This window comes from Cupressus sempervirens, chromosome 2, assembly GCF_028749045.1.
Source record: "Cupressus sempervirens isolate cs-2001-9-10 chromosome 2, ASM2874904v1, whole genome shotgun sequence".
NCBI classification, from domain to species: Eukaryota; Viridiplantae; Streptophyta; class Pinopsida; order Cupressales; family Cupressaceae; genus Cupressus; species Cupressus sempervirens.
Window position 1 is genome coordinate 330,719,054 of NC_143119.1, and position 24,859 is coordinate 330,743,912.

General features: G+C 37.9%; 1 protein-coding gene across 4 annotated transcripts in view; it reads right to left on the reverse strand.

Annotated features, from left to right (window-relative positions):
• Positions 1–24,859, reverse strand: part of LOC149572454 (initiation factor 4F subunit (DUF1350)) — a 197,014-nt gene that overhangs the window by 46,353 nt on the left and 125,802 nt on the right. For all 4 annotated transcript variants that reach the window (XM_089813607.1, XM_089813605.1, XM_089813608.1 and 1 more), the window contains one exon: positions 3,641–3,716. In XM_089813607.1, the coding sequence (XP_089669733.1) occupies positions 3,641–3,716 (76 nt within the window). The remainder of the gene's footprint in view (positions 1–3,640; positions 3,717–24,859) is intronic.

Here is a 24,859-nt window from a genome sequence, read left to right on the forward strand (position 1 = left end):
TAAGCATCATCTACAACCTCTTGCAATTAAGCTCCTCTCACAAAAGTGTTTTTTGTTTTTTGTTTACCACTTGTGTCCTACAATTTAGTGCTTTACATTCTTTAATTTGCTTTTCATTTTTATTTTTTTATTTTGTGTCCAAGTTGAAAGTTCTTCTACTGCTGAAAAATATTGGAGTGCATACTCCTTTATCCACACAATGAATCGTTACAGTTGGGCTCAAAAAAAAGCTGTAGACTTGGTTTACATTCATACCAACTTACGTCTTTTGTCACGTAAGGAGGATCACTACAAGGGATGGGTGAGCTTTGGGATATAGCCCATGAGTGTGCGGACTTGGATGTAACGATTCAAGATCTTACTACAATCACAAAGGATGATGATGATGATAACATCATGACACAAACACATGGTGCATCTAGTGCAAGTGGAATCACTTTGAGCTCAAATGATCTTGAACTTAGAGTAGTTAGCAATTGGAGATTATGAGGATTTTTATGAGAATCCTTATGATTCTTATTCAAATTAGTGAAATGCCTCTTGATTGATAAACATTGAATCATGAACTAAATTTTGATTTTGTAATTGTAATGATTTTATGATTTGCGCTGGAATTGTGAACATAAACATATATGATATGGCTTATTAGTTATTTCAATTTGGATATTTGTAAATTGTGAATTATCAATTAGCATTTAATATTTATCTGTAATGTCCCCGTTTTTGGCCACTCTGTGCAGTTGATAGAGTTAGCTCATCATAGTGACCCTAATGAGCTGACAGGGTGTTTTGGGGGTCTCAATTATGGATTTACTATTTTTAGTAAGTTTATTTTTAGTAGTTGCTATTCTTGGCAGTTCAGGGGGTGGCTTGGCAGTTGGTCGTCACCTGCGGTTGATCAGGCTAATAATTGCATGAACTCTTATTTATTTATTATTCATTGAGTTGCATTATTATAATAATGTTTATATTATTATAATAATGACTTTAAGTGATGTTTCTAAAAAGCAAGTTGGAAAGTTTTTAGTGTTGAGTTCTTTTGGGAAACTTCCACGCTTTCTGAAGTGGAGTTTTATGGAGACTTCTACCAACGAAAGCTTATAAATGAGAGCTCATTTCATTGGGAAAGACACGCTTGATTATATATTTGCTTTTGTTGCCTTTGTGGCTTTCTGAGTTCTGCTTTTCTATGCCCTTGCTGAAGTATAAGGGTCATTCTGAGAATTTCTATAGCAAATTGTTGCTGTTGACTAACAATTTCCCTTCTTCTCCTACTGTGTTGTCGATGTCTAAGGAGATTGTTTTGCTGGAAGTGAGTTTGTGGATCTGTGGAGTGAATTCACTGAGGGAATTATTATCAACTCTCTGTTGCATTTGGAGGGCTTGAACTGGGCATTATTGGTTACTGATTTACATCTGGAAGGCAGCGTTTATGTTGTTACTTGCATTATTGGCGATCCCTAAGCCAATTCATCTCTTTAGAAGCTGGCTGGTATCCTGTCTTGGACCTGCAATTCATAATTCTCAGCGTTGAGACCTGAATATCAGTCGTAGGTGTGTTTTGGGAGGCCTGCGTTCAAGTTACTTGGACCTGCGATCTCCTATTTGGGTCTGTGATTCACCTATGAAGATCAGCATTCCATTCCTTAAGTCTGCAATTTAATTTACCAGGCCTGCTGTAGAATTTCTGGAAAAGTCAGCATTCAGTCTGCCAATGTGGATTGCAGAATCACGCAACATGTTTCATAAATAATTGAATCTGCTATTGATAGACACTCTGTTACTATTAATATAAACAAATCTTATTCTTCCAAGTTCGTAGGTTGTGAATTTTAAAGTAAATTCTGGTGTTAAGTTTCATTGAGAAAAATTATTCCTTTGCACAGCTCAAGTTCACTATTGTTTCAGTATTTTTATATGATATGGAAAAGACACAGAAATTTATATAAATTCATCATAGAAAAATAAGGTATCAAGCACAAACAATAGGGAAGGTGCGTAGATCAAAGAGCATTAAATATACATGCATTTCCATTTACTTCACTGAAGAGTTGGGTTGTCAAGTGTTCGACAAAATATCAAAAATCTGATTTGTGAGAAAAGTTGGTGAAATCAGAGTTGTTCAAGTAATAGCCAAGTGAGGGTTTTTACATTATCAGATATATTGATCAGTGGTGAAGTATCATACAATCAAATGATATAATTTTGTATATTTCTTGCATTTCTTTGCAGATAATATACATATATATGTATATTTATGTATGTATGTATGTATATGCATCCAAAATCCAAAAAAAATTATTGCGCACTTGATTCACACACCCACATCCACACTTGAATCAGCAACTTAGCTATTATAGATAGTAGAAAAGTAAGAAATGAAATCACATAATCCATAGTGAACATGATGTGTGGAATAATATAGCCCTCAATCTCTAGTTCCTGGGGTGAACAAAGACAGCAATTAGTCACTACGCAGAATATAGTGGTTTATCTCACCTTATAACTAATGGAAATGTAACCTTAGTTGGCCAAGGGGGTGCTCAAGCCATGTGACTAGTGAAATTGGAGTGAATAACAATGAATGATGGTGCTATACTCTGTCTGTAATTAGTGCATTTCCAGACATCCAACTTGGGATTAAGAAATTTAAGAGAAATGGCCCAAGTGACCTCTATCTATTACCAAAATTTATCTTGAATAATGGTACTATCCCCAATTTATGTTACTTACCTGGCATCTAAACCTAACTAGTAATTGAGAGTTTACAGAGAAATGGTTCAAGTGACATCTATCAGATAGGCTATTAGCAACCTGTATAATCTCTATTTGTATCTAACACCTCTGTAGATTGGTTCATATGAGAAAGATGATGTGAAATGGAATTGCCATCCAAGGAACATCAGATTGCAGGAAGCCAATCAACAGGTATGTTGAATAATTGATGGGCTAATCGAGGATACTCGTCTCAGAATATTAAATACAGAAACATCTAGAGATGCTGGTTTTTACCATCTGAAAATTCTATGATCATTTTAACTGTTGTCATTTATAGCTAGAACAGTGATATTTTCAGGATGAGCGATGGCTGTTGATCTAATTTTTCACCAGCATTGACAGAATTTGACATGTACATATGAACTTAATTGACATTCATAATAAGCAAGTCCAATTAAAAATTTAGCCAAACAAAAAGAAATTATAATTAAATCAAGTTCTACTTTATGCAAAACATCGGTCCCATTAACCAAGGTGCAAGGAGTGAATGCCTCATTCGGCTAAGTTCTTTAAGTTGCCAGTTTTGTTCGGTAGCCAAGTCCACTTCACCTGAATCATAGGTAGGTGTGAGGCATAACAATTTATTTATTCATTAGCAGTTTTCAACCTTTGGTAGACAGAGGTCCCAATAAAGGCAAGGACTGTAATTAAAAGCTTCATGAAAGAACAAGCATCAAAGTATACATGTTCCTGAAGGGTATTTGGTAATTAATAAATCTTTTCTGTTTATAATGAGCTTGTATTTCTTCTGGTCAGTTAAAAAGTGAAGAAAAAAGAGTTACATCCTACGCACATTTCTGAGCTATATACATTCAGGAAAAAAAAAACAGGAAATTTTAAATTTACTATGAAGAATAATAACCTGAAGTATTTCTGGCCATCTCAAAAAATGGGGAAGCTTCAACAAAAGGAGACAACTGTGCAGCTGCTGGACCAACCTGCAAACAATAACAATTCTGATTTTTAAGAACGAAAATTTATGTATGTGACCACAATTTTTACATTCTGATCTATAAAAGAATGTCAATACAATAATTATAAGACAACAATTTGGGTTCATCAGCTTCCAAGCCCATCAAGTGGTCATTATACAAAAAACTAGGAAATTTTTTTCTATTATAACATTCTTGCTCCCCCGTGCACATTCTTCAGTCAATTTTATGATCAACTTAAACCAAAAATGCATATTTTCTGTCAATTATATAAGATATAAATTTCTCTTAACACCCATGGAACGTGCAACATACATATTTCATACTTTAGAGCAAACATGTTCCCAGTAAGAGAGCCTATATACAGAAAAATTTATCCTAGGTCTTCCTGGACTGATTATCCATTCATAGGTAGAAGTTTTTGAAAATTCAATGCTTCATTCACATGTCAACACCTCAATCCATGTCCCAAAAGGATCACAAAGAGGCTTCTGTACTTTTGAATCTGCCATACAAGCTGAAATTGCTTTAAAGTGACTATTCCAAACCTCCATTGAACCATGAAGTAGCAGAATTGACTTGTATTTATTTTATTTATTTTTCTACAGTAGTGAAAAAAGATAAGTTACACTGGAATAATGTCTGTCGGGCTCCTCTGTCCATTTCTACTCGCACTTTTTTTACAAGTGCCTGTAAGCTGATCTTTATGTCTTCGACTCTGACTGTACCCACATTAAGGGACCTAGCCTCCAAATACTTTCTGTTACTTTTCCTTTTTCACTTATCAGTTCCTTCTCTCATGTACAATATGGCTTAATAGGTTGCTGCTAGGAATTCTAGGAGAATTTTTAAAAATTCAAGTTCTCTTCCTCGATTTATCCATCTTAACAAGATGTCGGCCAACCTAACCAAGCTTGTATAAAAACATTAGTCTGACTAATTGCTAATTCACAACACTGCCTAGCATTCTTACATATTAGAGCCATAAGGTAAGAGTTAAGCATTGGCTAAGGATAGGGGAGAAGATCCACAACAGACCGGTGCATGCAGGCTGTGTTTTGAGTGCCAACCATTGGCTGAAACCTGCAAAGGTTCTCACAAACTTCTAGTGGGTGACAGAGACAATCTGCAGCCATTATAATAGCAATCCTTACAGAAGGCATTGAAATAACCCTTGTAAAACATTGTTTACTGCTTAAATGTTGCTGTTGACATGTAACTTGTAGTCTGTCACATATTTAACTACTAACTGCCGATCAGCATGGAATCAAGCCTTTAGGGACTCTGATGGCACAACATGTAACCATCGGGATGCAGCCATTCTTATTGGATTTCGTGGTCATACCATTAAAAAGAAAAGGGTATGACACCATCCGCGGATGGGGCTGGCTGGTATAGGCGAAGGTGAAACATGATTGGAAACGGAATACCTTGTCCATGCAAGGTGGAGGACGGAGATTTGTAATGAACTTATACACACAGATGGTAGGATAGGTGGCAACATCGTTGGATTTCGAAGGCGAAGGCGGAGATGAGAGGACGAAAAGAATGGAACCTGACAAAGAGGAAATATTGAGAGTGGAAGGAGGGTCTAACGATGATGACCTGGACTAAGTCAGCGGCCTACTCTATCGGCAGATGGAGGACTACGAGCTCTTTCTGAGCTGTAACATGTTAGGGGTCAAAGATGGAAAAGAAGAGAAACAATTTATAAAGAGTATCGAGAAGTGAAGGAGGGAGAAGCACAGATAGATGAAATGCTTGCGCATGCGTTTAGTGAAGACAAACCTATTAAGTGCGAAGAGCCTACAGTAAAAACAATGAACTTAGGAGATGAATCCAATCAAAAAAATATCTTTGTAGGAGATGACTGGAATCCAGTCCTGAAGGCAATAGCATTCAAAATATTCATGGAATATAAGGATGTATTCGCATGGACGTATAAGGACCTAAAAGGGGTACCATCGGAGTTATGTGTCCACCGGATACCACTGATAGAAGGTGCAGTACCCGTACGGAAGCGATCATACTGGATGAACAAAAATTATGCCGCACAAGTCACTGATGAGATCAACCGAATGCTAGAAGCAAGAATTATTTTTAGGGTGCAGACGAGTGAGTGGGTATCACCGGTTGTGATATCTCTGAAGGACACCACTCAAATAAGAATATGCATGGACTTTCAATGCCTGAATGTAGTAACGATCAAGGATCCATTTCCAATACTATTGACCGATAGCATTTTAGAAGAAGTTGCAAGGCACGAAATCTTTTCATTTATGGATGGATTCTTTGGATACAAACTGTATCCACCACAAAAGAAGATAGGCTTAAAACAACATTCATAGTGGAAGATGGAGTATATGCCTACAATAGGATGTTGTTCAAACTGTGTAATGTTCCAACAACATTTCAGAGAATTATCTTGCACATATTTGATAAGATGTCAGTAGGGAATTTCAAGGCATTTTTGGACGATTGGTCAATTTTTAGCGCGAACGACAAGCATATAACTGCACTCAGAGAATTCAAGGAAAGATGCAAATGGGTGAGACTGGCACTGAATCTGAGGAAGTGGAGGTTCATGGTACCGTAGGGGAAGCTATTAGGGCACATAGTATGCAAAGTAGGATTAAAGACCGATCCTGACAAAGTCCAGGTAATCTTGGAAATGCCACCGTCGATGGACGTAACAAAGGTAAAATCGTTCCTCGGACATATTGGATATTACCGAAAGTTCATTAAGGGCTTTGCAAAAATGTCCTACCCGCTAGACAAACTAACCTGCAAAGGAGAAACCTGCAAGTGAGATACAGAGCAAAATGAAGCCTTCGAAGGATTGAAAACCAGAGTAGCTACAGCACCTATTCTGATTTATCCAAACTGGGATAAGGAGTTTCATGTTCATGTCGATGCGTCAAACTATGCTATTGGAGCAACGTTGGCACAAACAAGGAATCACGGATTGGATCATCTAATGTACTTTGTGAGTAGACTTTCATCTAAAGCAGAGAAAAATTACAGTACAACAGAGCAAGAGGTACTCGGAATGATGTACGTAGTACAAAAATTTAGACATTATCTCCTGGCAATGCCATTTGTATTTTATGTAGATCATCAAGCACTGTTATATCTCGTAGACAAGTCGATCATCCAAGGAAGGATAAGCAGATGGCTATTACTGTTACAGGAGTTTAAATTCAAGATTGTGGTACGGCCTGGAACAAGTCATGTGAGCGCAGATCACTTATCAAGGATAAAATCAGGAGAGCCACTAGAGGGGGTCAAGGATTTTCCTGACGCACAACTATTTCAGATTGTTGTACTGCCATCCTGATACACGCATATTAAGGAATATCTTTTGACGGGACAATTTCCTAGGGAAATGTCGCCAAACGAAAGGAGGAAACTGGTGCTAAGGACTAGGACATTTCAGTTGATCAATGGGTTGCTATATAAGATGGGACCTGACCAAATTTTAAGGTGGTGTGTTCTAGAAGAGGAAATACCAAAGGTGTTGAAGGAAGCACATGAAGGACCAGCAGGACACATGGGGTCGGATACAACTGGGCGGAAGATACTTCTGGCAGGTTTATGGTGGCCAATCATGCACAACGATACTAGGAAGTGGGTAGTTGCATGCAATATATGTCAAAGAGCTGGAAAACCACTGAAGAGGGACTTCATGCCTCTGAATCATTCACACGCTCAAGAGTTATTTGAACGAGGGGGGTTCGACTTTGTCGGACCCCTCAAAGTAAGTAAAACTAGAAGATGCAAGTACATCGTGGTAGTGATGGAGTACCTTACCAAGTGGGTAGAGGTGCAGGCCCTACCAAACAACACTGCAGTAAGCAAGGCAAAATTTATTTACAAGCAAATTATCACAAGGTACGAGATCCCGCTACAACTGACAAGCGACCGTGGGGGACACTTTGTCAATCATGTCATCCGCCTACTGACCACAGAGTTCAAGATATACCATTCCCTATCGAGCCTGTACTATCCGACAGCCAATAGACAAGTAGAAGCTACAAATAAGATCTTGGTCGAAGTGATTTATAAATCTTGCGCAATCGAAGGAGAGGATTTGGAGGAAAAGCTACCATCAGCATTATGGGTGTACCGTACTTCATACAAGGTAACTACAGGACACACTCTGTTTCAGTTGATGTATGGGTAGGAGGCTGTGATACCAATGGAATTCATGGTACCAAATTTAAGGATTGCGATAAAAAACAAACTAAGAGATATGGATAGTCTAAGGGAAAGATTGTATAATTTAAATAAACTTGACGAGCGATGATCATAGCCACAATGAGCCACAGAAGTTATATAGAACAAGCGTAAGGCATGCCATGAAAAGCATTTAAAATTGAACAAATTTCAACCAGGCCAACTAGTGTTGAAGTATAATTGGCACAATGAGATCAGACCAAGCAAATTTAAAGTGAAATGGGTCGGGCCATACAAGATCCACAAAGTTGGCGATAATGGAGCAATAAAACTATGGACACTAGACGGGAAGGAAGTGTCGATGCAGTGAATGGGTTGAAGCTAAAAGTCTATCATGAAAGAAATAACGTACCTCCGTGGACGAACACTTCAAAGACATTATAAAAATAATAACAAATAGTAATGTATATATGTAAGTAAATATAAATATAAATATGTAGTCAAAAGGGAAAATTATAATAGAATATGGACAAAATCATAGCAAGTAGGAGAGTAATTAATACCATACGGTATCAAGAAAGAAAACCTATTTACACATGAAGAGCACCATACGGTAAGGAAACGTAAGCAGGAATTATAGTTGAAAAAGAGCATCATATGGCCTTAGATACGGGTATCAAGAGCAGACACGCATTGTAAGAACCATACAGTACGGCTTGGAATAGTAAGCCATATAGAGCACCATACGGCAAGAAAGCAGCTAAGAAGGAGATTAACCAACAAATAACACCGTACGATCGTACAACTAGGTTAACAAACATTGTAGTATCGACTACAAGATAAGATGCGAGAGGCCAAAGAGATTATTGTACGGATCGTATAGACACAAGAAGTTCAAAAGTTTCTAGAAATCATTCATGTCATAGTACCATACGGCTAGTAGGGAAATAAAAAAAGTGGGAGCAAAAGCCATATGGACTAGCAAGGAACAGGGAAATACATTAAGTAATTTTAATCACCGTATAGTTGTAGGCAGAAAGCTATAGACTAGAAAGACCATACACCTGTACAGCAAAACAGGGAAGGAAAAAATCAATACTCTTAGGAGGAAGAAGAGGATACCGTACGGCCTTCTTGAGCAGGAGGAAAGACATACATGTTGTGAGGTTCTCACATCATCACCCCAAAATTTTGGGGACCCCCTTTTGCTGGATCGCCTTAACGAGTTTTTTCGGTGTTGTCCAAAAGTTTTTTATTTGGAAATTTTACACTTTGGATGCCTTTGGGCCAAGAGGGATGTGGTTGGATTTCTTTCTTCATCCGGTCTTAAGTTGATTTTCCAAAGCATGTAAATTGTATCTTTAAGCCAAACAATTTCGAAGATAACATTTTTTTTTATGGTTAGAACAATACCCGGTAGGATAAATTTACAAATTTATGGGCTTAGACAAATTTTGAAAATTGGATGTAATTGTATAATCTTGAGCATTTTCAAAATGAAAATTTTTAAGATTTAATTGTTTCGAAAAATCTTGAATTTTTTGGTGAAAAGAGAAAATTTTGTGATAGTGAAATTAAATTGGAAAATCGATTTTGGACGCTAGAGAAAATGATTTAGTTTGGAAAAAAAATTAAAATTGCGTTGCAAAATTGAAAGTGAACTTAATTGCAAAGTTGGTTAAAACTGCCTTGAAGATTTTAAAAATATTAAAAGAGATTGGTAAATTAAAAATTGAAATTTGATTTTAGCTTGCTAAATCCGATTTTAATGATATTTTAACTACTAAATTGTTATTAAATGAAAATTTTGGCATCTCCAAGGCTTTCTTAATTTTATTTTGCAATTTTTGGTTACAACCGGCAAATTAAATGAGCAAATTTCACTATGGGCAAAATAAATTTTAACATGGCATTTAATTTTGGACCATTAATGAAGCACTGATTTAATTTTTTCTCTCCTACAGGGCTAGTCGGCCAGCTTGAGAGAGCAAGAGGATTGTGGTATAAAAGAGGCTACCCCCTCTTTTATTTCTCATTCCATCTCATCTCCTCCTCCATGTTGAGTGATTTTTCTAAAGAGAGGCAGCTTTCAGTGTTTGGGTGATTTTTCTTCTAAGGCAGATTTTTCTCCTTGCTTGGCGACTTTTCCTTCTTCCAATTTGGGCAATTTTTGGAATGGATCTAAAATTTATGCCCTAAGCGATTTGTAGCAAATCTAAAATTTTCTCTTCCATGGGCAATTTTGTGGAGGACTGATTTTTCTAGAAGGGATGCGATTTCAATTTCCAACTTAGGCAATTTTTAGAAGATACATGATCCAAGATCTAATTTTTTTGGCAAATGTGGGCAGTTTCAAAGAGATCAAAATTCTGATTTCTTTTGCAAGGAGGCTTGAATTTTCTAAGGTCTGATCCGAATCCAAAAGGGCCCGGTTATTGGTAAAAGACAAAAATAAGGTAAAATTCTACTCATTTTTAGAGGTGAAGATTGGTTCAAAGGCGGATTCTACTTATTGTTCTTGCTTGGCTTCATTTCCCTTTTATTCTTCTTGCATTCATCATCCACCAGTTCATCATCCCATTGATAGGTTGAAGTTTGGAGAGATAAGTGTAGATTTCTTGATAGGACACTTGGTAAGGCAAAAATAAGCTAGATCACTTAGGTTGAAGTTGCGAGATATAAGTGTAGTCTATCCCAAGGTAACGAAGATGCAAAAATAAGTGGTAGTCCCATCTCTAGGTTGAAGATTGGAGATTGATAAGTGTAGAGACAGGACTTGGCGAAGCAGAAATACACTAGATTCCATCGACATAAAGAAGGTTGGAGATCGATAAGGGTAGTCCATATCATTTAGAATGAAGGGGCAGAAATAAGTGTTTAGGATGGTAGATGTTAGTGCAAGCAAGAACCCAAAGGGAACAAACACCAAAAAAGACAAGGAAGACAAGATGCCTAAGACCACCTTCTTCTCGAAATTGAGGAGAATAAGTGACACCAATCGGCATAGTGAACATGATCCAGTTAAAGGACAGATTGAAGGAAAGACAATCCCCCATGGCAAATTGAAATTACAAAAGCAAAATTGTACATGCAACGGCCTTCCCTCCTACCTTGCGTTGTCCAAAATTGGTCATGGAGTGTGCATCCCGGTTTGATTTGGTTAGTAAGTCCATCATTTTTTATGAAGGGAAGAGAGTGCTGGCCAACATCAGCGGACAAGTGGTCGTAGAAATATTTAATATCCCCTAATACAAAGGCATGACAGTGGTGATGATAGATCAAGCAGCCAAGTCATTTTAGGATAATCAAAGACTTTCTTTATTCACCTAAAGCAAGATTGCTTACACTAAGGCAAGAAGGGAGTTACCAGATCATCAAGCCTCACCGTGTCAGATTTCAAATCAGAGTATGGCGATCTCATCGTGCTTCTCGGCCAGATCATGGGTTTAGCTCAAGGTATGCAATTCGAGAACTGGATGTATTATTTTATTGATGGAATTAAAAATGGAAAAAGAAGATTTCATTGGGCTAGGATCATAAGCGAAAATTTAGAATTGCAACTTAGGACTACAAAATCAAAAGCAATTCTATATGGGGTCCTATCTTTTCTATCTGATAGCGAGATTTTATGAAAATCCTAGACTTAAGGCCTTAGGAGTAATTGGCAATGGGTCGAGACAATGTTAGGTGCATGAGTGCTATCCACAACTTCATTTGCACAGCACCAAAGATTATAAGATGTTTTGTGACGCCTTTGCCAAGAAAATGGTAAGGATATTGCAAGGGACACCTACCAAAAAAATTAAGAAATATGGGAGTCGGTTCATCCAATTTTCGCAATTCACATATATTAGAGTAGCAGGAAGCATAGTATGTCCCAAGCGACTTCCAAGGTACCCACTCGACAAGGTAATTTTGATGAAATTGGCTAAGCAACTGGAGCATTATGACAAAATAATGAAACTTAAAGGTGAGACAGGGATTACCTTCTCATTTGGAATAGGCAATAATTGTTGTCCCAATCCTATCGTCTTTGCAACTACGGAGAAAGAAATGGAATGGTATCATCTAGCATGGTATAGAGCAAGGCAAGGATTTCATCCTAATGGCCTTATCAAGGCACCTCATGGAAATACATTCAACATGTTTCTACTATAGAGGAATTCTGGGCCAATGCATGAGATGACTTTCACGTGAGAAAGCTAGCTTTCTCAAGATTGTCAGTGAACATGATGAGGGCAATCAGATGGAGAGGCCTTGATATTCCCGATCAACTGGAAGATGATGAAAATGTGCTAAGGGAAGATTATGATACAACGGATGGAATGGAGTTGAATCCAGTGGATTGGGATGATCACCAGGATCCTTCCTTGGAAGCAGTTACAAGGATTGTTGATCTGTACACCGAGTCATGGTACAATGAGAAGTTAAGGAAATTACAAAGTCAAAGGGTACACCTTACTTATGACAAGATAAAACCAAAGGAAGGTCCAACAGAATCAGTTAGACAGAAAGGTGGCGGCAGCAGCCAACAGCAAAAAACATATAAGAGCAAAAAGAGAAGTTTGGAGGTTGAGAAAAGTAAAGAACATCAGGAACCTCTAGCAAAGAAATAGAATACAGCACCTTCAAGAGAGAGCATAATTGAGGCTAGAAGCCAAGAGGATAATACAAGTGGATAAAGGGCCGCAGTAGAGGTGAGCTCTAATTTAAAATCAAGTGGTTACAGTGACAACATCAAGTACTCTCCTCTCTCAGAGAATCAACATGGAGATGACATGGCAATCACTAGTGAAGAAGAGGATAGGCCAATTGATATTGAAAAAACAAGCCAGGCGCCCGAGGCCATTGGCGATGCTTTGCTAATCGAACCAAATCCAAATTTGGGGAGATGCACTACACCACTATGGTTAAGGCAAATACTTATGCCAAGAGGCGAGGTAGTGACTGCCTAAATAGTTGGAGATATCTAAGGATTAGTAGAAAAGGGTGATAGCAAGAACCAGAGACAAATTGCAAAAACGGTGGCAAAGGTAATCAGGAGCGACAATGATGGTCACCGAAAGGTTTAGATTGCTATACCAATGGTTAACAAGGCATTGGATGAGATTGTGGCTCAGGAATATGAGATAGCAGAGCATAACTGGGGAAGAATCACAGATGACATGGAATGTGAAGAGATCCAGGAAGGCATCATTTCAATTAGAGAAAGGTTGAGGAAGGCAAACAAAAGGATTAAAAAGTTGGAGGCCAAGAACAAGTATTGGAGAGATTGTCAGCCTATCCAACAGTTGCACTAGGCAGCCCTTCCTCAAGACAGCGGGAGCAACATAGAAGAGATATCGGCTCAACTACATGAAGTCAAGGATTGGATCCATCATTAAATCCAAGATGGACGAAATTTCTTGCCTTCCTTTGTCTCGACATTCAGGTCATTAGTGGCTATCAGAGACAAATTCAGAATATTTGAAGGTGAATGGAAGGATTTCCTTCCAGTCAAGGACTTAGCCATTCCCAGGCTACAGGCATTCATCGAGCTACTGGAGAAATATTAGGAAACATCCAAGTTGATAGATGGAGGATTGAGTACGGTAGAGTCTTGGTTTGTTGCCTTGACTATCAAATTGAGAATACTTGAAGAGGTACAGAATGAGATTGCACGACACAACCAAGGCATCAACACTTCTATTTCAACCATGATGAGCGATGTTGGGGATGCGCTTGATTTTGAAGATATCAAAGAGGAGAACATCAATGAGACAGAATTTGGATCGAGATTGGATGAGTTGGGGAAGGTTGCCATCCAGAAGAAACATTTGGGCACCCTTGCCTCCCTTAAAGACTTTATCGGATACATGAAAGAATATGAGAAGCATCATGAGAAAACACTACAAGCAGCAAGCAACATGATGAATTCAGCTGAGCTCAAGATGAAATATACGCCTTGCCCTCCCATGAAGGAAGTCAACGACAAGCTAGCCAAGTTCATTACTTTGGCTAAAAGGATGAAAGAAAAGGTAGAGCTATATTAGAATATCATTTGATGTAAGCCCAAGTGGCAAATTCTCCTTGTTCTTGGGTAGGATAAGTGTCTGATTCTGACTGGCTACCATTTTGGTGCCCTCTCATTGGTTGCCACTTCTCCTTTTTTTCATTGGTCCATTGATGAGGTGGCATCTTCTCATTGGTTGATAGGGTGGAAACCCTAATTAGGGTTTCCAGGATCCAATCTAGATCGTTGGTTTTGCCTCTTAATCTCTACCGTTGGGTGTAATTTTTGGCCTCTACATAAGGCCATTTGCTCTCATTTATAAAGGGTTCAAGAAAATTGTTGCTAAGATAATACCAAAATTGCCTCTCTTTATCATTGTTGTGACTTGCATGGCGATTAAGAACATTTGGTGTTATTGCATAGTTTCTACTTTCAACAATAGAAACTATCTAGCACTAGAAGGAGGGCTTGAAAGCATTTTGTTTGAGGATTTTTTGGAATTCAATTATGAAGAAGAATGGTGCTTCCTAGATCAAATCAACCTAGAGCAATTTGGAGAACACTACAAGGCCATATTGTAGCCAATTTGTGTTCAACTACTTGGGAGGAAAGTGAGAACACTAGAGAGTATCTGGACACTGTTGACGTATTGAATCAAGAAGAAAGGAAAGCTCAAGCTATCGAAAGACGAATTCAGAAGAGGTTGGAACATCAAAGAGAACTTGAAAGGAAGTTTGAAAGAGAAAGGAAAATAAGAAGACAAGCTTAGGCCACTCTTGAGGAAAACTCAAATTAGAAAAATCAATCCGGTCGGAATTATAGTCAAGCTAGATAGAAGAATTGGGTCCTTTTCCTCCGAAAGGTTTGAGAAATTGCAATTTGATAGGAGGCAAAGGATATTGAGGTCTACACCACACCAGGAAGAGGATTTACTTGTGTTAAAATTTCATAAGAAATCAAGGAATCATTGGGCAGCTGATACTTCAAATTTGGCTAGCTCCTCAAGTTAGCCAGTTCAAGCTCAAGTCAATAAAGCAGCGATGGCTCAACCACCATGGATTCAAAACGCCTCACCCATTTCATTCCAACAATATCATGACTTATCAAAGAATCTGGTGGGATTCTGCTCCAAGTTCTTTGTTAATGACCCTAATCGTATGATAGAGGAGCATATCAAAGTATTTGAAGATGCATTATGCAATAGAAGGATTCAACACGAGGATGTAGTGCACAGGCTTTTCCCTTGTTCATTGGGGTAAGACCCTTACTATTGGTTCGTCAATTTGCCAATGTCATCTATAATAGGATGGATTTAGCTCAAAGAAGCTTTTATTGCAAAATTTGGCATGCCCACCACACCATTGGAGTTGCATACGATGTTTGTGGACATTAGGAGACACGATAAAGAGTCAATAAGTTCCTTCAACAATTGTTTGCACAAGGTCTACATGAGATTGCAAGCCCTTACACAATGACAGAGGCAAGTGCTTTGGAGGCATATTACAATGCCTTAAATTGTCAAACAACTATGTTTACAAGAATGGCAAATCCTACTCCCACAACGTTGAATGAGGCTTACACTAAAGCAATTGAAATAGGAAAGCAATTGGAACAACAAGGAATGGAACCTCCAAGTGCTAGGTATCCAAACAATCCAGCTCCACAACTTACATACCAAGCACCTACAAATCAGTTGGTGGTACATCTGGGACCTCCATTGTCTCAAGCACCACCACCAATACCAGTTTATCTACAAAGTGCAAGTTCATCCACAAGAACGCAAGAAGGAAAGGAGGAAATGAAGGAATTGATCGAGCAACTCAAGAAGCTATCTACAAAAGTTACTTATTTCAGAAATCAAAACAGTCAACTCCAAAGTTTCCATAGAAACAATCAACAAAATAGTTATCAGAATCAAGGTGGAAGTTATCAAGGAGGGTATTAGAGAAATCATCAAGAAGGTGGATACCAAAGATACTATCAAGACAGAGACTATCAGAAAAACAACCACGGTGGTGGTTATCAAAGGAACTATCAAAATAATAATCATCAAGGTAACAGCTAGCCACAAGAGCAAGGATATAACAATCAATCTAACCAAAAGAGGACATGGAACACAAGCCCAAACAATGGAAATGTGGTGTCACCACTGGATAATCAAGCCTCAGCGGATAGTAGGCCAATGTTTAGAATATTTCTAGCCGAGTCCACCATGTCTAAATATTGCAAATTCCATGAGACTTGTTGGTTATCAAAATCGCTGGTTAGAAATCTATGAGCCTTGCCTGCTCAACGCTGGGTATCTAACTGATTTTGGCCAACGTGACAGGATTGAATCAAATCCTCTGTGCTTTTGGTTCCACTGGACCAAGGCCTGTTTACCCAAATCCAAAACTCGGATGCAAGATGTATTATAGCGAATTATTACACAAAAACAAACTCCTCAACTGGCAAGTGTTAAGGAAACTATCTGGATTGTGATTAAAGATTATTTATCTTCAAACTTTGATTACTTTTTTAAGATTTGTGTGTTGTTGAAAGAAAGAGTTAAAACGAGTTATTAAATAAAATCAAAATCCTTAAAGAAAGAAGATAAAGAAATGCCAGCATTCGATTCATTATTTATGAGCAGTTTTATGATTAGTATCCAATTCTAATTGGGTAATAGAGTCAAACATATATTTTTTACATACAACTTTATGACATTGATGATGTATTATTTGCTAATAATTCACTAATTATGATGCCACAGACTGTTATATTTCAGCATATTCAGATTAGTCTATTATGCTTTAACCATTATGTAGATACAATAGATACAAATAATAGGAAAAAAAACTTATATCCAGCACTATTTGTATTTGTCAAATCTGAATAGCAATAAACAATTTAGTGTACTTATCAAATCAGCTAATCATAAACAAATAAACAACAACACCACAAAGGACAAATTACATATGTTCCAACTCTAAAACAATTAAAATCCTTACTGATTTTATTGTTGGACAGACTGTATCAAAGACACTCAACCTTCTGATGCTTTATTCAGCATAGTTCGATCCATACAATGCCTGAATTAGTGCTAAAAAATCTGCATCCTCTTTGCTTAGTTCAAAACTTTATCTCTGCCTTTGAAGAAACTTTAAAACATATGCATGAACATAAAAAGCTCATCTTCTAAAAAAAATGAATAATGATGCCTCCCTCTGCAGCCCAGCTTTACACATATTTATAGAGTATGAAAATGGCAATCGGTTGCCTCCTAAATAATGCACCTTTTCATAACTACAACTAACCACTGCATAAAGACAAAATCCCCTAATTAAAGTGGTCATCGGTTGTTAAAACCAATTACTTTTGATAAAATATTTGAAAATTAAGAGAAGCCTATGCAATGTGCTAGATGATAATTTGCCAACAAAGACGTGTATCGTGATCCTCCTTCCTCATTTGACATGCGAATAATATGGTAGAAGAAGAAATAACTGCCACACATAAACAATGACATGGATGTATTTGAAATCTCCTATTGCCCATCGTATCTCAACTTCTGCATGTTTTTTTTCTTTGTTTGTCTTCTTTTTTTAAAATATCGGGCACCATACTCGCGAGGGTTCCTTGTTCATTGATCGTGTGCAACATGAACCCTTTCGCCTGGGTGTTTTGCTCTGCATCTCTCCGCGAACCAATTTCCAACGCATACACCTGCAACAAGACACAAGAAAACGTATCAGGAGTAAGCCGCTGGGTAATAATTTATAAAGATTGATATTGTAATGGCTCTCCTCCAGCGAGTCGTGTTCACATAGTGACTCCCGATTGCGAGATACAAAACATCCTTCATATGGACATCGCTGCTATAGGGAGGCTTCAATATTCTCCCACAAACCAGATATCTCCAAATAATACGTGCCTGGAGATTGCGCACCGCCAAGAGACTGAAGAAAGTTAACATCTACAGAAATTCCAGTATCATCTTCTACAGCAGCTGATCTGCTAGATCATGAATCTTCTATTATTATAATAGAACTGCTATCAGTGGAAAAGTTGTGTTCTAAATGTATAATATTACTTTTGTTACTTTGACTTTGTGGATTGCTCATTGTTTCTGTGGACTGAATCTCAGGACAATTCCTGGTTAATGTAGGTGGTGTAAAGCTATCTGTGATACCCATCTCCTGATGTTGAAATTCTATAGCCATCTCATTGCAATCCGGTCCAGGAGTATTTGTGCTTTCTCGACGCCGAAAACTTCTTGTGCATGGGTTGTCTTCCTTTGTTCTCTTCACAACTGGATTGAAATCAGAAATATATTGTTTTGCTCTTCCCAGTGATGTGCTTAAATTGGAAAATTCAGATTGGATGGTAGAATCAACATGAAGCTTCGGACAGTTGCTATCCTGATATGTTCCAAATGTTGACAATCTCTTTGCTTTTCTGCGGATGTGCTCAAAGATTTTCTCCCCGAAACCATTTCTTTATTTGTCTTTTCATGTTTTGAAAGATCTATTGTATGATCATTGGTTGCAAATTCTTCCATTATATTGGATCCTTTGTATCAGTCACCCACAAGGGGATCAGCTTTTTCCTCAATGTTACAACCAATGTGATTCTATGTGATTTCTTTCATGGTGTCGAATCTCAAATAATACTTTGCCATCAATCTTCCTGGTTCTAGTGGTTTCAGTGTAAATCCATATTCATCAGTCAAAACCATCCCAAAGCATGTTAATTCATTGACATTCCATACACATTTCTTTGACATGCTTCTCCAGTTGTTCAGATGTAGTTCCCTTCTTAATACCATAATATTCAGGATTTTGTCTAATCCTGACATATAAAAATGAACATTTCAACCACTCTATTGCCAGGCTTATGTTAGATACAGTCAACTGAACTATCTCTGCATTTAGGTGCTCAGTTATTGATGAAAACAATTCTGAGTTCCACCATTTCACAGCCACTTAAAAAGTTCTCATAAAGATGTGTCGTTTCTTTTCTTGTCATGATAATGGCCAAACCAGTCTCATCAAAAGGTGGGCGGCTTGCCCTCCCACACATCTTTCCAAGTGTAAGAAAAACTGAAGCCAATATATAACTCCCAGCCTTATATTTTGAAGAAACTTTATTTATTTGATCCATCAGGTTCTCAGGCCAAAGAAACAATGATAAATCTGAATCACAAACTCTCCCTGCTTTACTATTTGCCATAGTGAAAACAAGTCTCTCCAAATCGTGAATCCCAGAAAAAATGTCAAAAATTACCAACAAACAGTCAATGCCAACTACGAATGCATCTTAGGAAAATACCCAAAATTTCTGAGTTCCATCAAGACTGATCAACATTCAGAGTTAGAATGTGCTGAGTTCAAGAGGGCATCTAACTTGTTTCAGAACATAATAGATGAGTCAAACAACCAAAAAGATATTAAGGTCACAGGGTATGAAATTGTCCTATCCTCAGGATATGATCAATGCTTGACTTTTGAGGAGATTTCATTTCCACCAGAATTTGATGCATATGAAGAACACCAAGGGAGATTTCCTCACGAGTCAGCCAACGGGCCAGTTAGCAAGGAAATAGATCAAAATGGATATAACAACGGGTCGGATTCTTTCCCACCTTGGAGCAACACTATCCTAGTTCAAGGGACAGCTGGGAACCAAACATTTTAACTGGCTAGCAATGCAAGGTTTTATCAAAGGAACAATAAGAGGAATGATGGACCCTTCATGTCCTCCATACCTCCAAACAATTTCAATACACCTCCACACCCCAATGCAAGTAACGTACAAAATTCTTCAAGGGATGCACCCAAGTACAGACATGGTAACCATAACAGTGGAGGTGGAACATAGAGTTCCCAACAAAGTACGCAACAGAACAATCAAGATGTTCGAGGATCACAAAGTGTCTAGTCAACACATGAAACAAATAGAGGAAGAGGAGGAAACAATGCCATGAATAATAATGAGTTGAAAAGATTAGGACAAAGTGTAATAGAGGAGATGAAGAAGATCAAAATTAGTCTCCCTTTGTTTGAATTGTTGAACATAACAGAGATTAGAGATGCATTCCTTGACAATTTGAAGGATAACAAATCACAAGGGACTCACACTCAAAGTGCAATAACACATACTTGAGGGAGGCCTCCTCCTAACTCAATGCATGTGATCCAAGACATTCAAGGGGGGAACATGACGAATTCATCTCAAGAGATTTCATACGGAGAGATAGAGAACTCTCCACAAGAGATTGCATATGGCGACATTAATAGTTTCAAAAGACAGCCAGGGCCTCAACTAGTTTATGTGGCTCAAGGATCAACGTCGGTGGAACAACAGACTCAAAGGAGTCAAGGCCCGGCAAAAATAAGGAAACGGTGAAGCAAGAAGTAGTTCAACCAATAGATTTTGGAGTGAAGCCGAAGCAAGTACATAAGACGCCAGTGGTATATTATCAAGGGAAAGATGAGCCAGCCCCATTCCTACTATCACTAAGGATATTTGGGAAGCTTCTCCATAATTGTTTGATAGATTCAAGAGCATCGAGTAATGTCATGCCTTTGAATATTTGTAGAAGTTTGGGAATCATGCCTTTGGGATCAAATAGAAAGGTTACCCAATTGGATAAGACAAAAGTACTAGTGGTAGGTGACCTACACACCATACACATGCAATTGGCATCTGATCCGAGGATGGAACACATGGTAGATATTTCAATGGTAGATAGAGCCGATACCTATGGATTGATCCTAGGTAGAGATTGGGTCAGAGATTGAATGGATACATGGCAACTGACTTTTCTCACATGTGGCTCCCATGGAGAGGACTGGCCAACCAAATTAGAAATGATAGCACCCCAAGGTTGAGATTGACAATTACTGAGTATGGGGAACCAAATGAAATATTGTTTGCAGAAACACGTATGAACACCTATAGACCTAAGAAGACAGAAGTGTTGACAATGAATATCATAAGTGAAGGAAGGGATTACACTGAGATCCTGATCGAGTCAGATCCAGACAGTTCATCAAACGATGATGAAGGCATGTTCGAAAATTTTAAGAATTTTGTGATTAGAACTGTACAGCAACGAGTAAAGCTAGGTAATCGAACATCGGTAAGAGACTTATTATTGCCCAACTAGTGCAGAATCCACAATGCTTTCCACTCGGAATTATCTTGCACCTTGTGCACAGTTGCCTTAGAACAAGTAGAGAAGAGAGTCCCAGGGGCACTAAAACAAGATGATCAACATGGAAAATAGAAGATTGAAACTTTACAAGCTGATGAAGCAGAAAGTAGCATGATGGGTGGAAAAAAGAACCAAATTACACCACCCAATTGGGAAGTGAAGAAAAGTGATGAAACAAACAAGTCCAAGGGTTCCCAAAAGAAGTATCAAGAAAGTGATGGAGTATGGACTCTAAGGTTCGATGGTTCCAAAACTAAGCAAGGAGCCGGGGCCGGATTTGAGTTAGTCGGCCCAACGGGGGCAACATATTTGGAGGCACATAGATTACAATTCTCATGCACCAACAATGTGGCAGAATATGAAGCTTTGATTTTAGACTTGTTGTGTGCTATCAAGAAAGGTGCCAAGGTACTCCATGTACTTGGAAATTCATATTTAGTAATTAAGTAGATAAAGAAGAAGTTCACTTGCCATGACAAGAGATTGAAGAGATATAGAAATAGAGTTTGGGATTTGATAGAGGACTTCGATGCCTTCAATATCAAGTTTAGCTATAGAGCAAACAATCAGGTGGCTAATTTCCTCGCACAAGCTGCAAGCTCACTAGCACCAATTAAGTTGGATGGCTTGAAGAAATTCAGAGTTGAGTTAGCATCGGTCCCATCAATACCAGATAATGTTAGGAACTTCCAGGTGTTTGAAGATGATAGACATATCCTCAAATCCTTGACCAATTCAGATGTCTTCATAGCACAAATCATCGATGGTGAAGTGGATGAAGAAGCAGAGATCAATTTAGAAGTAATTATGAGTTTGAAGACAAATACAATTCCAAAGGGTATGATTGAGTTAGAAAGAATATTCAACATGGACCAATTCAACAAAGTGCAACATCAACCCACAAGGGGTGATGAATGCGAAAAGGTGAATTTGGGAACAGAGGATTGTCCCAAAATAGTTCATATTGGGAAAGTTTGCACACCTAAGGAAAAGGTGGATATACTGAGTTTGATGAAGGAATTCCCAGATGTAATTGCTTGGGGATATTAAGATTTGAAAACATATGATCCTTCCATCATCACACATACAATTCCACTAAAGGAAGGAAGTAAGCCATTCAGGCAGCGACAAATGCCAGTCAATCCTTTGATAGAACCATTGATATTCCAAGAAATTGTTAGAATCATTGATATTCCAAGAAATAAAGAAGCTGCTAAATGCGCGGATCATCTTCCCAATAAGGCATTCAATGTGGGTCGCCAATCTCGTCCTAGTTAGGAAGAAAAAAAGAGAAATAAGGTTGTGTGTCGACTTCAGGAATTTGAACAGAGCATTAGAAAAGGATAATTATCCATTGCCATCACTAGATGAGGTCTTGCAAATTGTAAATGGAGAATAGATGATGTCATTTATGGATGGATATTTGGGGTACAATCAAGTAATTGTTGAAGAATAAGATAGATTGAAGACAGCTTTCACCACGAAGTGGGGAACATTTGCATACAGGAGGATGCCTTTTGGCCTGATCAACGCAGGCGCAACATTTCAAAGAGCCATGGATTATGCTTTCAAGGACTTAAAAGAAAAGTGTATTATCATTTACATGGATGACATAACAATATTTTCAAAGAATAGAGAAGATCGCATTCTGGATTTGAGAAAAGTTTTCATGAGATGTAGAAGGTTTAGAATTTCTTTGAATCCAAAGAAATGTATGTTTGGAGTCACCAAGGGAAAACTTTTGGGACATGTAATTTCAGAAAAGGGTATCATGATAGATCCAGAGAGAGTGGAGGCAATTTCCAAACTTGGCGTGCCAACTAGCAAGAAAGAGCTCGAATCATTCTTTGGAAAGATCAACTTTGTGAGAAAGTTCATATCTGCATTTGCTGAGATTGTAAAGCCAATAAATGACATGTTAAAGAAAGATGCAAAAATGGATTGGACTCCAGCAGCGAAGAAGGCATATGAAGGAATAAAGCAGGCTATCATTAACGCACCAGTTCTAGTAAGCCCGAATTATGAGAGGCCATTCAATATATATTCTTTTGCCTCTGATCACGCGTGTGCGACCATTTTAACACAGAAGAATGAGGTAGATGAAGAACATCCAATAGCATTCATGAGTGCACCTTTTAGGGAGGCCGAATTGAATTATCCAAATGTGGAGAAACAAGCTTATGCCTTGGTAAAGGCGATGAAGAAGTTCAGGCATTACATCTTAAGAAGCGAAGTACATGCAATTGTGCCTGATATAGCAGTAAAGACTCTTTTAATGCAAAACAAACTTGGAGAAAGAAGAGGAAAGTGGGTTGCCACTATCCAGGAATATGACATAGAAATTTAACTGATGAAATTGATCAGGGGACAACAATTGGCGCAAACCATGGCATCAAAGGGACCTGGACTTAGTGCAACAAGTTTACGAATTGGAGGGTGTGCACCCTGACGAATGGTATCAAGACATAATCAATTATTTGTTAAATTACCGGTGCCCTTCACATTTGAATCCAGTACAGAAGTGAGCATTGAGATTCAAAAGCAAAAGATACATGTTGCTAGGAGCAGTGTTATACAAGTAGAATCATGAGGGGATATATTTGAGATGTGTTGGAAAAGAAGCTAGAAACATTTTGGAACATTTTCATGATAAATGGGGAACAAGACATGGATCAGATTTGGCTACAGCACATTGGATACTAAGAGTCAGATACTATTGGCCAACCTTGTTCAAAGACACTCACGAGCACGTAAAGACTTTATGTGGAGAGTACCAATAAAATCAAACAGGTGTGTCTTTCCTCACTAACCCTTTCCAACATTTGCAATCATGAATTGAACGAATTTCTTTCGCAGCACACTCATATCACATATTGATCATGGTTATTTATTACATGAGGTGGTTATGTCCAAACTATTTTTTGCCATGGTATTCTCTCTCGTTCTGTCAATGGATAACAGCAGTAATTCGATGCCTATCTTAACCTTGTCAGCTTGTGCTGAACCTTAGTAAAACATGAGCAATTTTTTTTAACATCTCCAAACGTTCTCTATTATGTACCTACGGATCTGATGTAGGCAGTTGGAGATACCAAAATGTAGCACACATCCATTAGCTATATAGAGTTGTATATTTTATTAGGTAATCAGGAAACCTCCATGGATTTAATTGTTTATCCCTCCATTAAATTGTTCGGATGAAGCCTACATAAAGAAGCTGAATATCAATATAAGCATATGTGAAGAGTACAATATGTGTTTGAGATCTCTTGGAGATAGATGAATACTTCCATGAGAAGTAGTGTATGGTGATACCTTGAGTACAACATCATAGGCATGAAATCAGCCAGGCAAATACAATTAGAAGCAAAGCAAATCAAGGCTAGTCAAATAGAAGGTAAGAATATTTTAACCTCTTAATCTCAAACCATAATTTTGTTGAGGACTCCTATAAAAGGGCATCTCTCTTTCTCATTTGAAGCTAATACTTGTGAGATAATTCAAGAACTTTTGCATACTTGAGATTGCTATCATTATCATTGTCCATGCATTACCATCAATCAACCACGCTCTATTCTTTCAATGACATCTTGTGCATGTGCTACATAGCTGAAGAGAAAACACCATATTTACATGATCTTGAAGGATGGAAAAACAATGGAATCGGCATTTCAGAATGTGATGATATATTTGGTTTATTTTATGATTTGCATTCACAAAGGAGCTCTATTGATATGTTGTTGAATTAGCACATGATTAGGTTTATGTTAATTTAGGATAGTT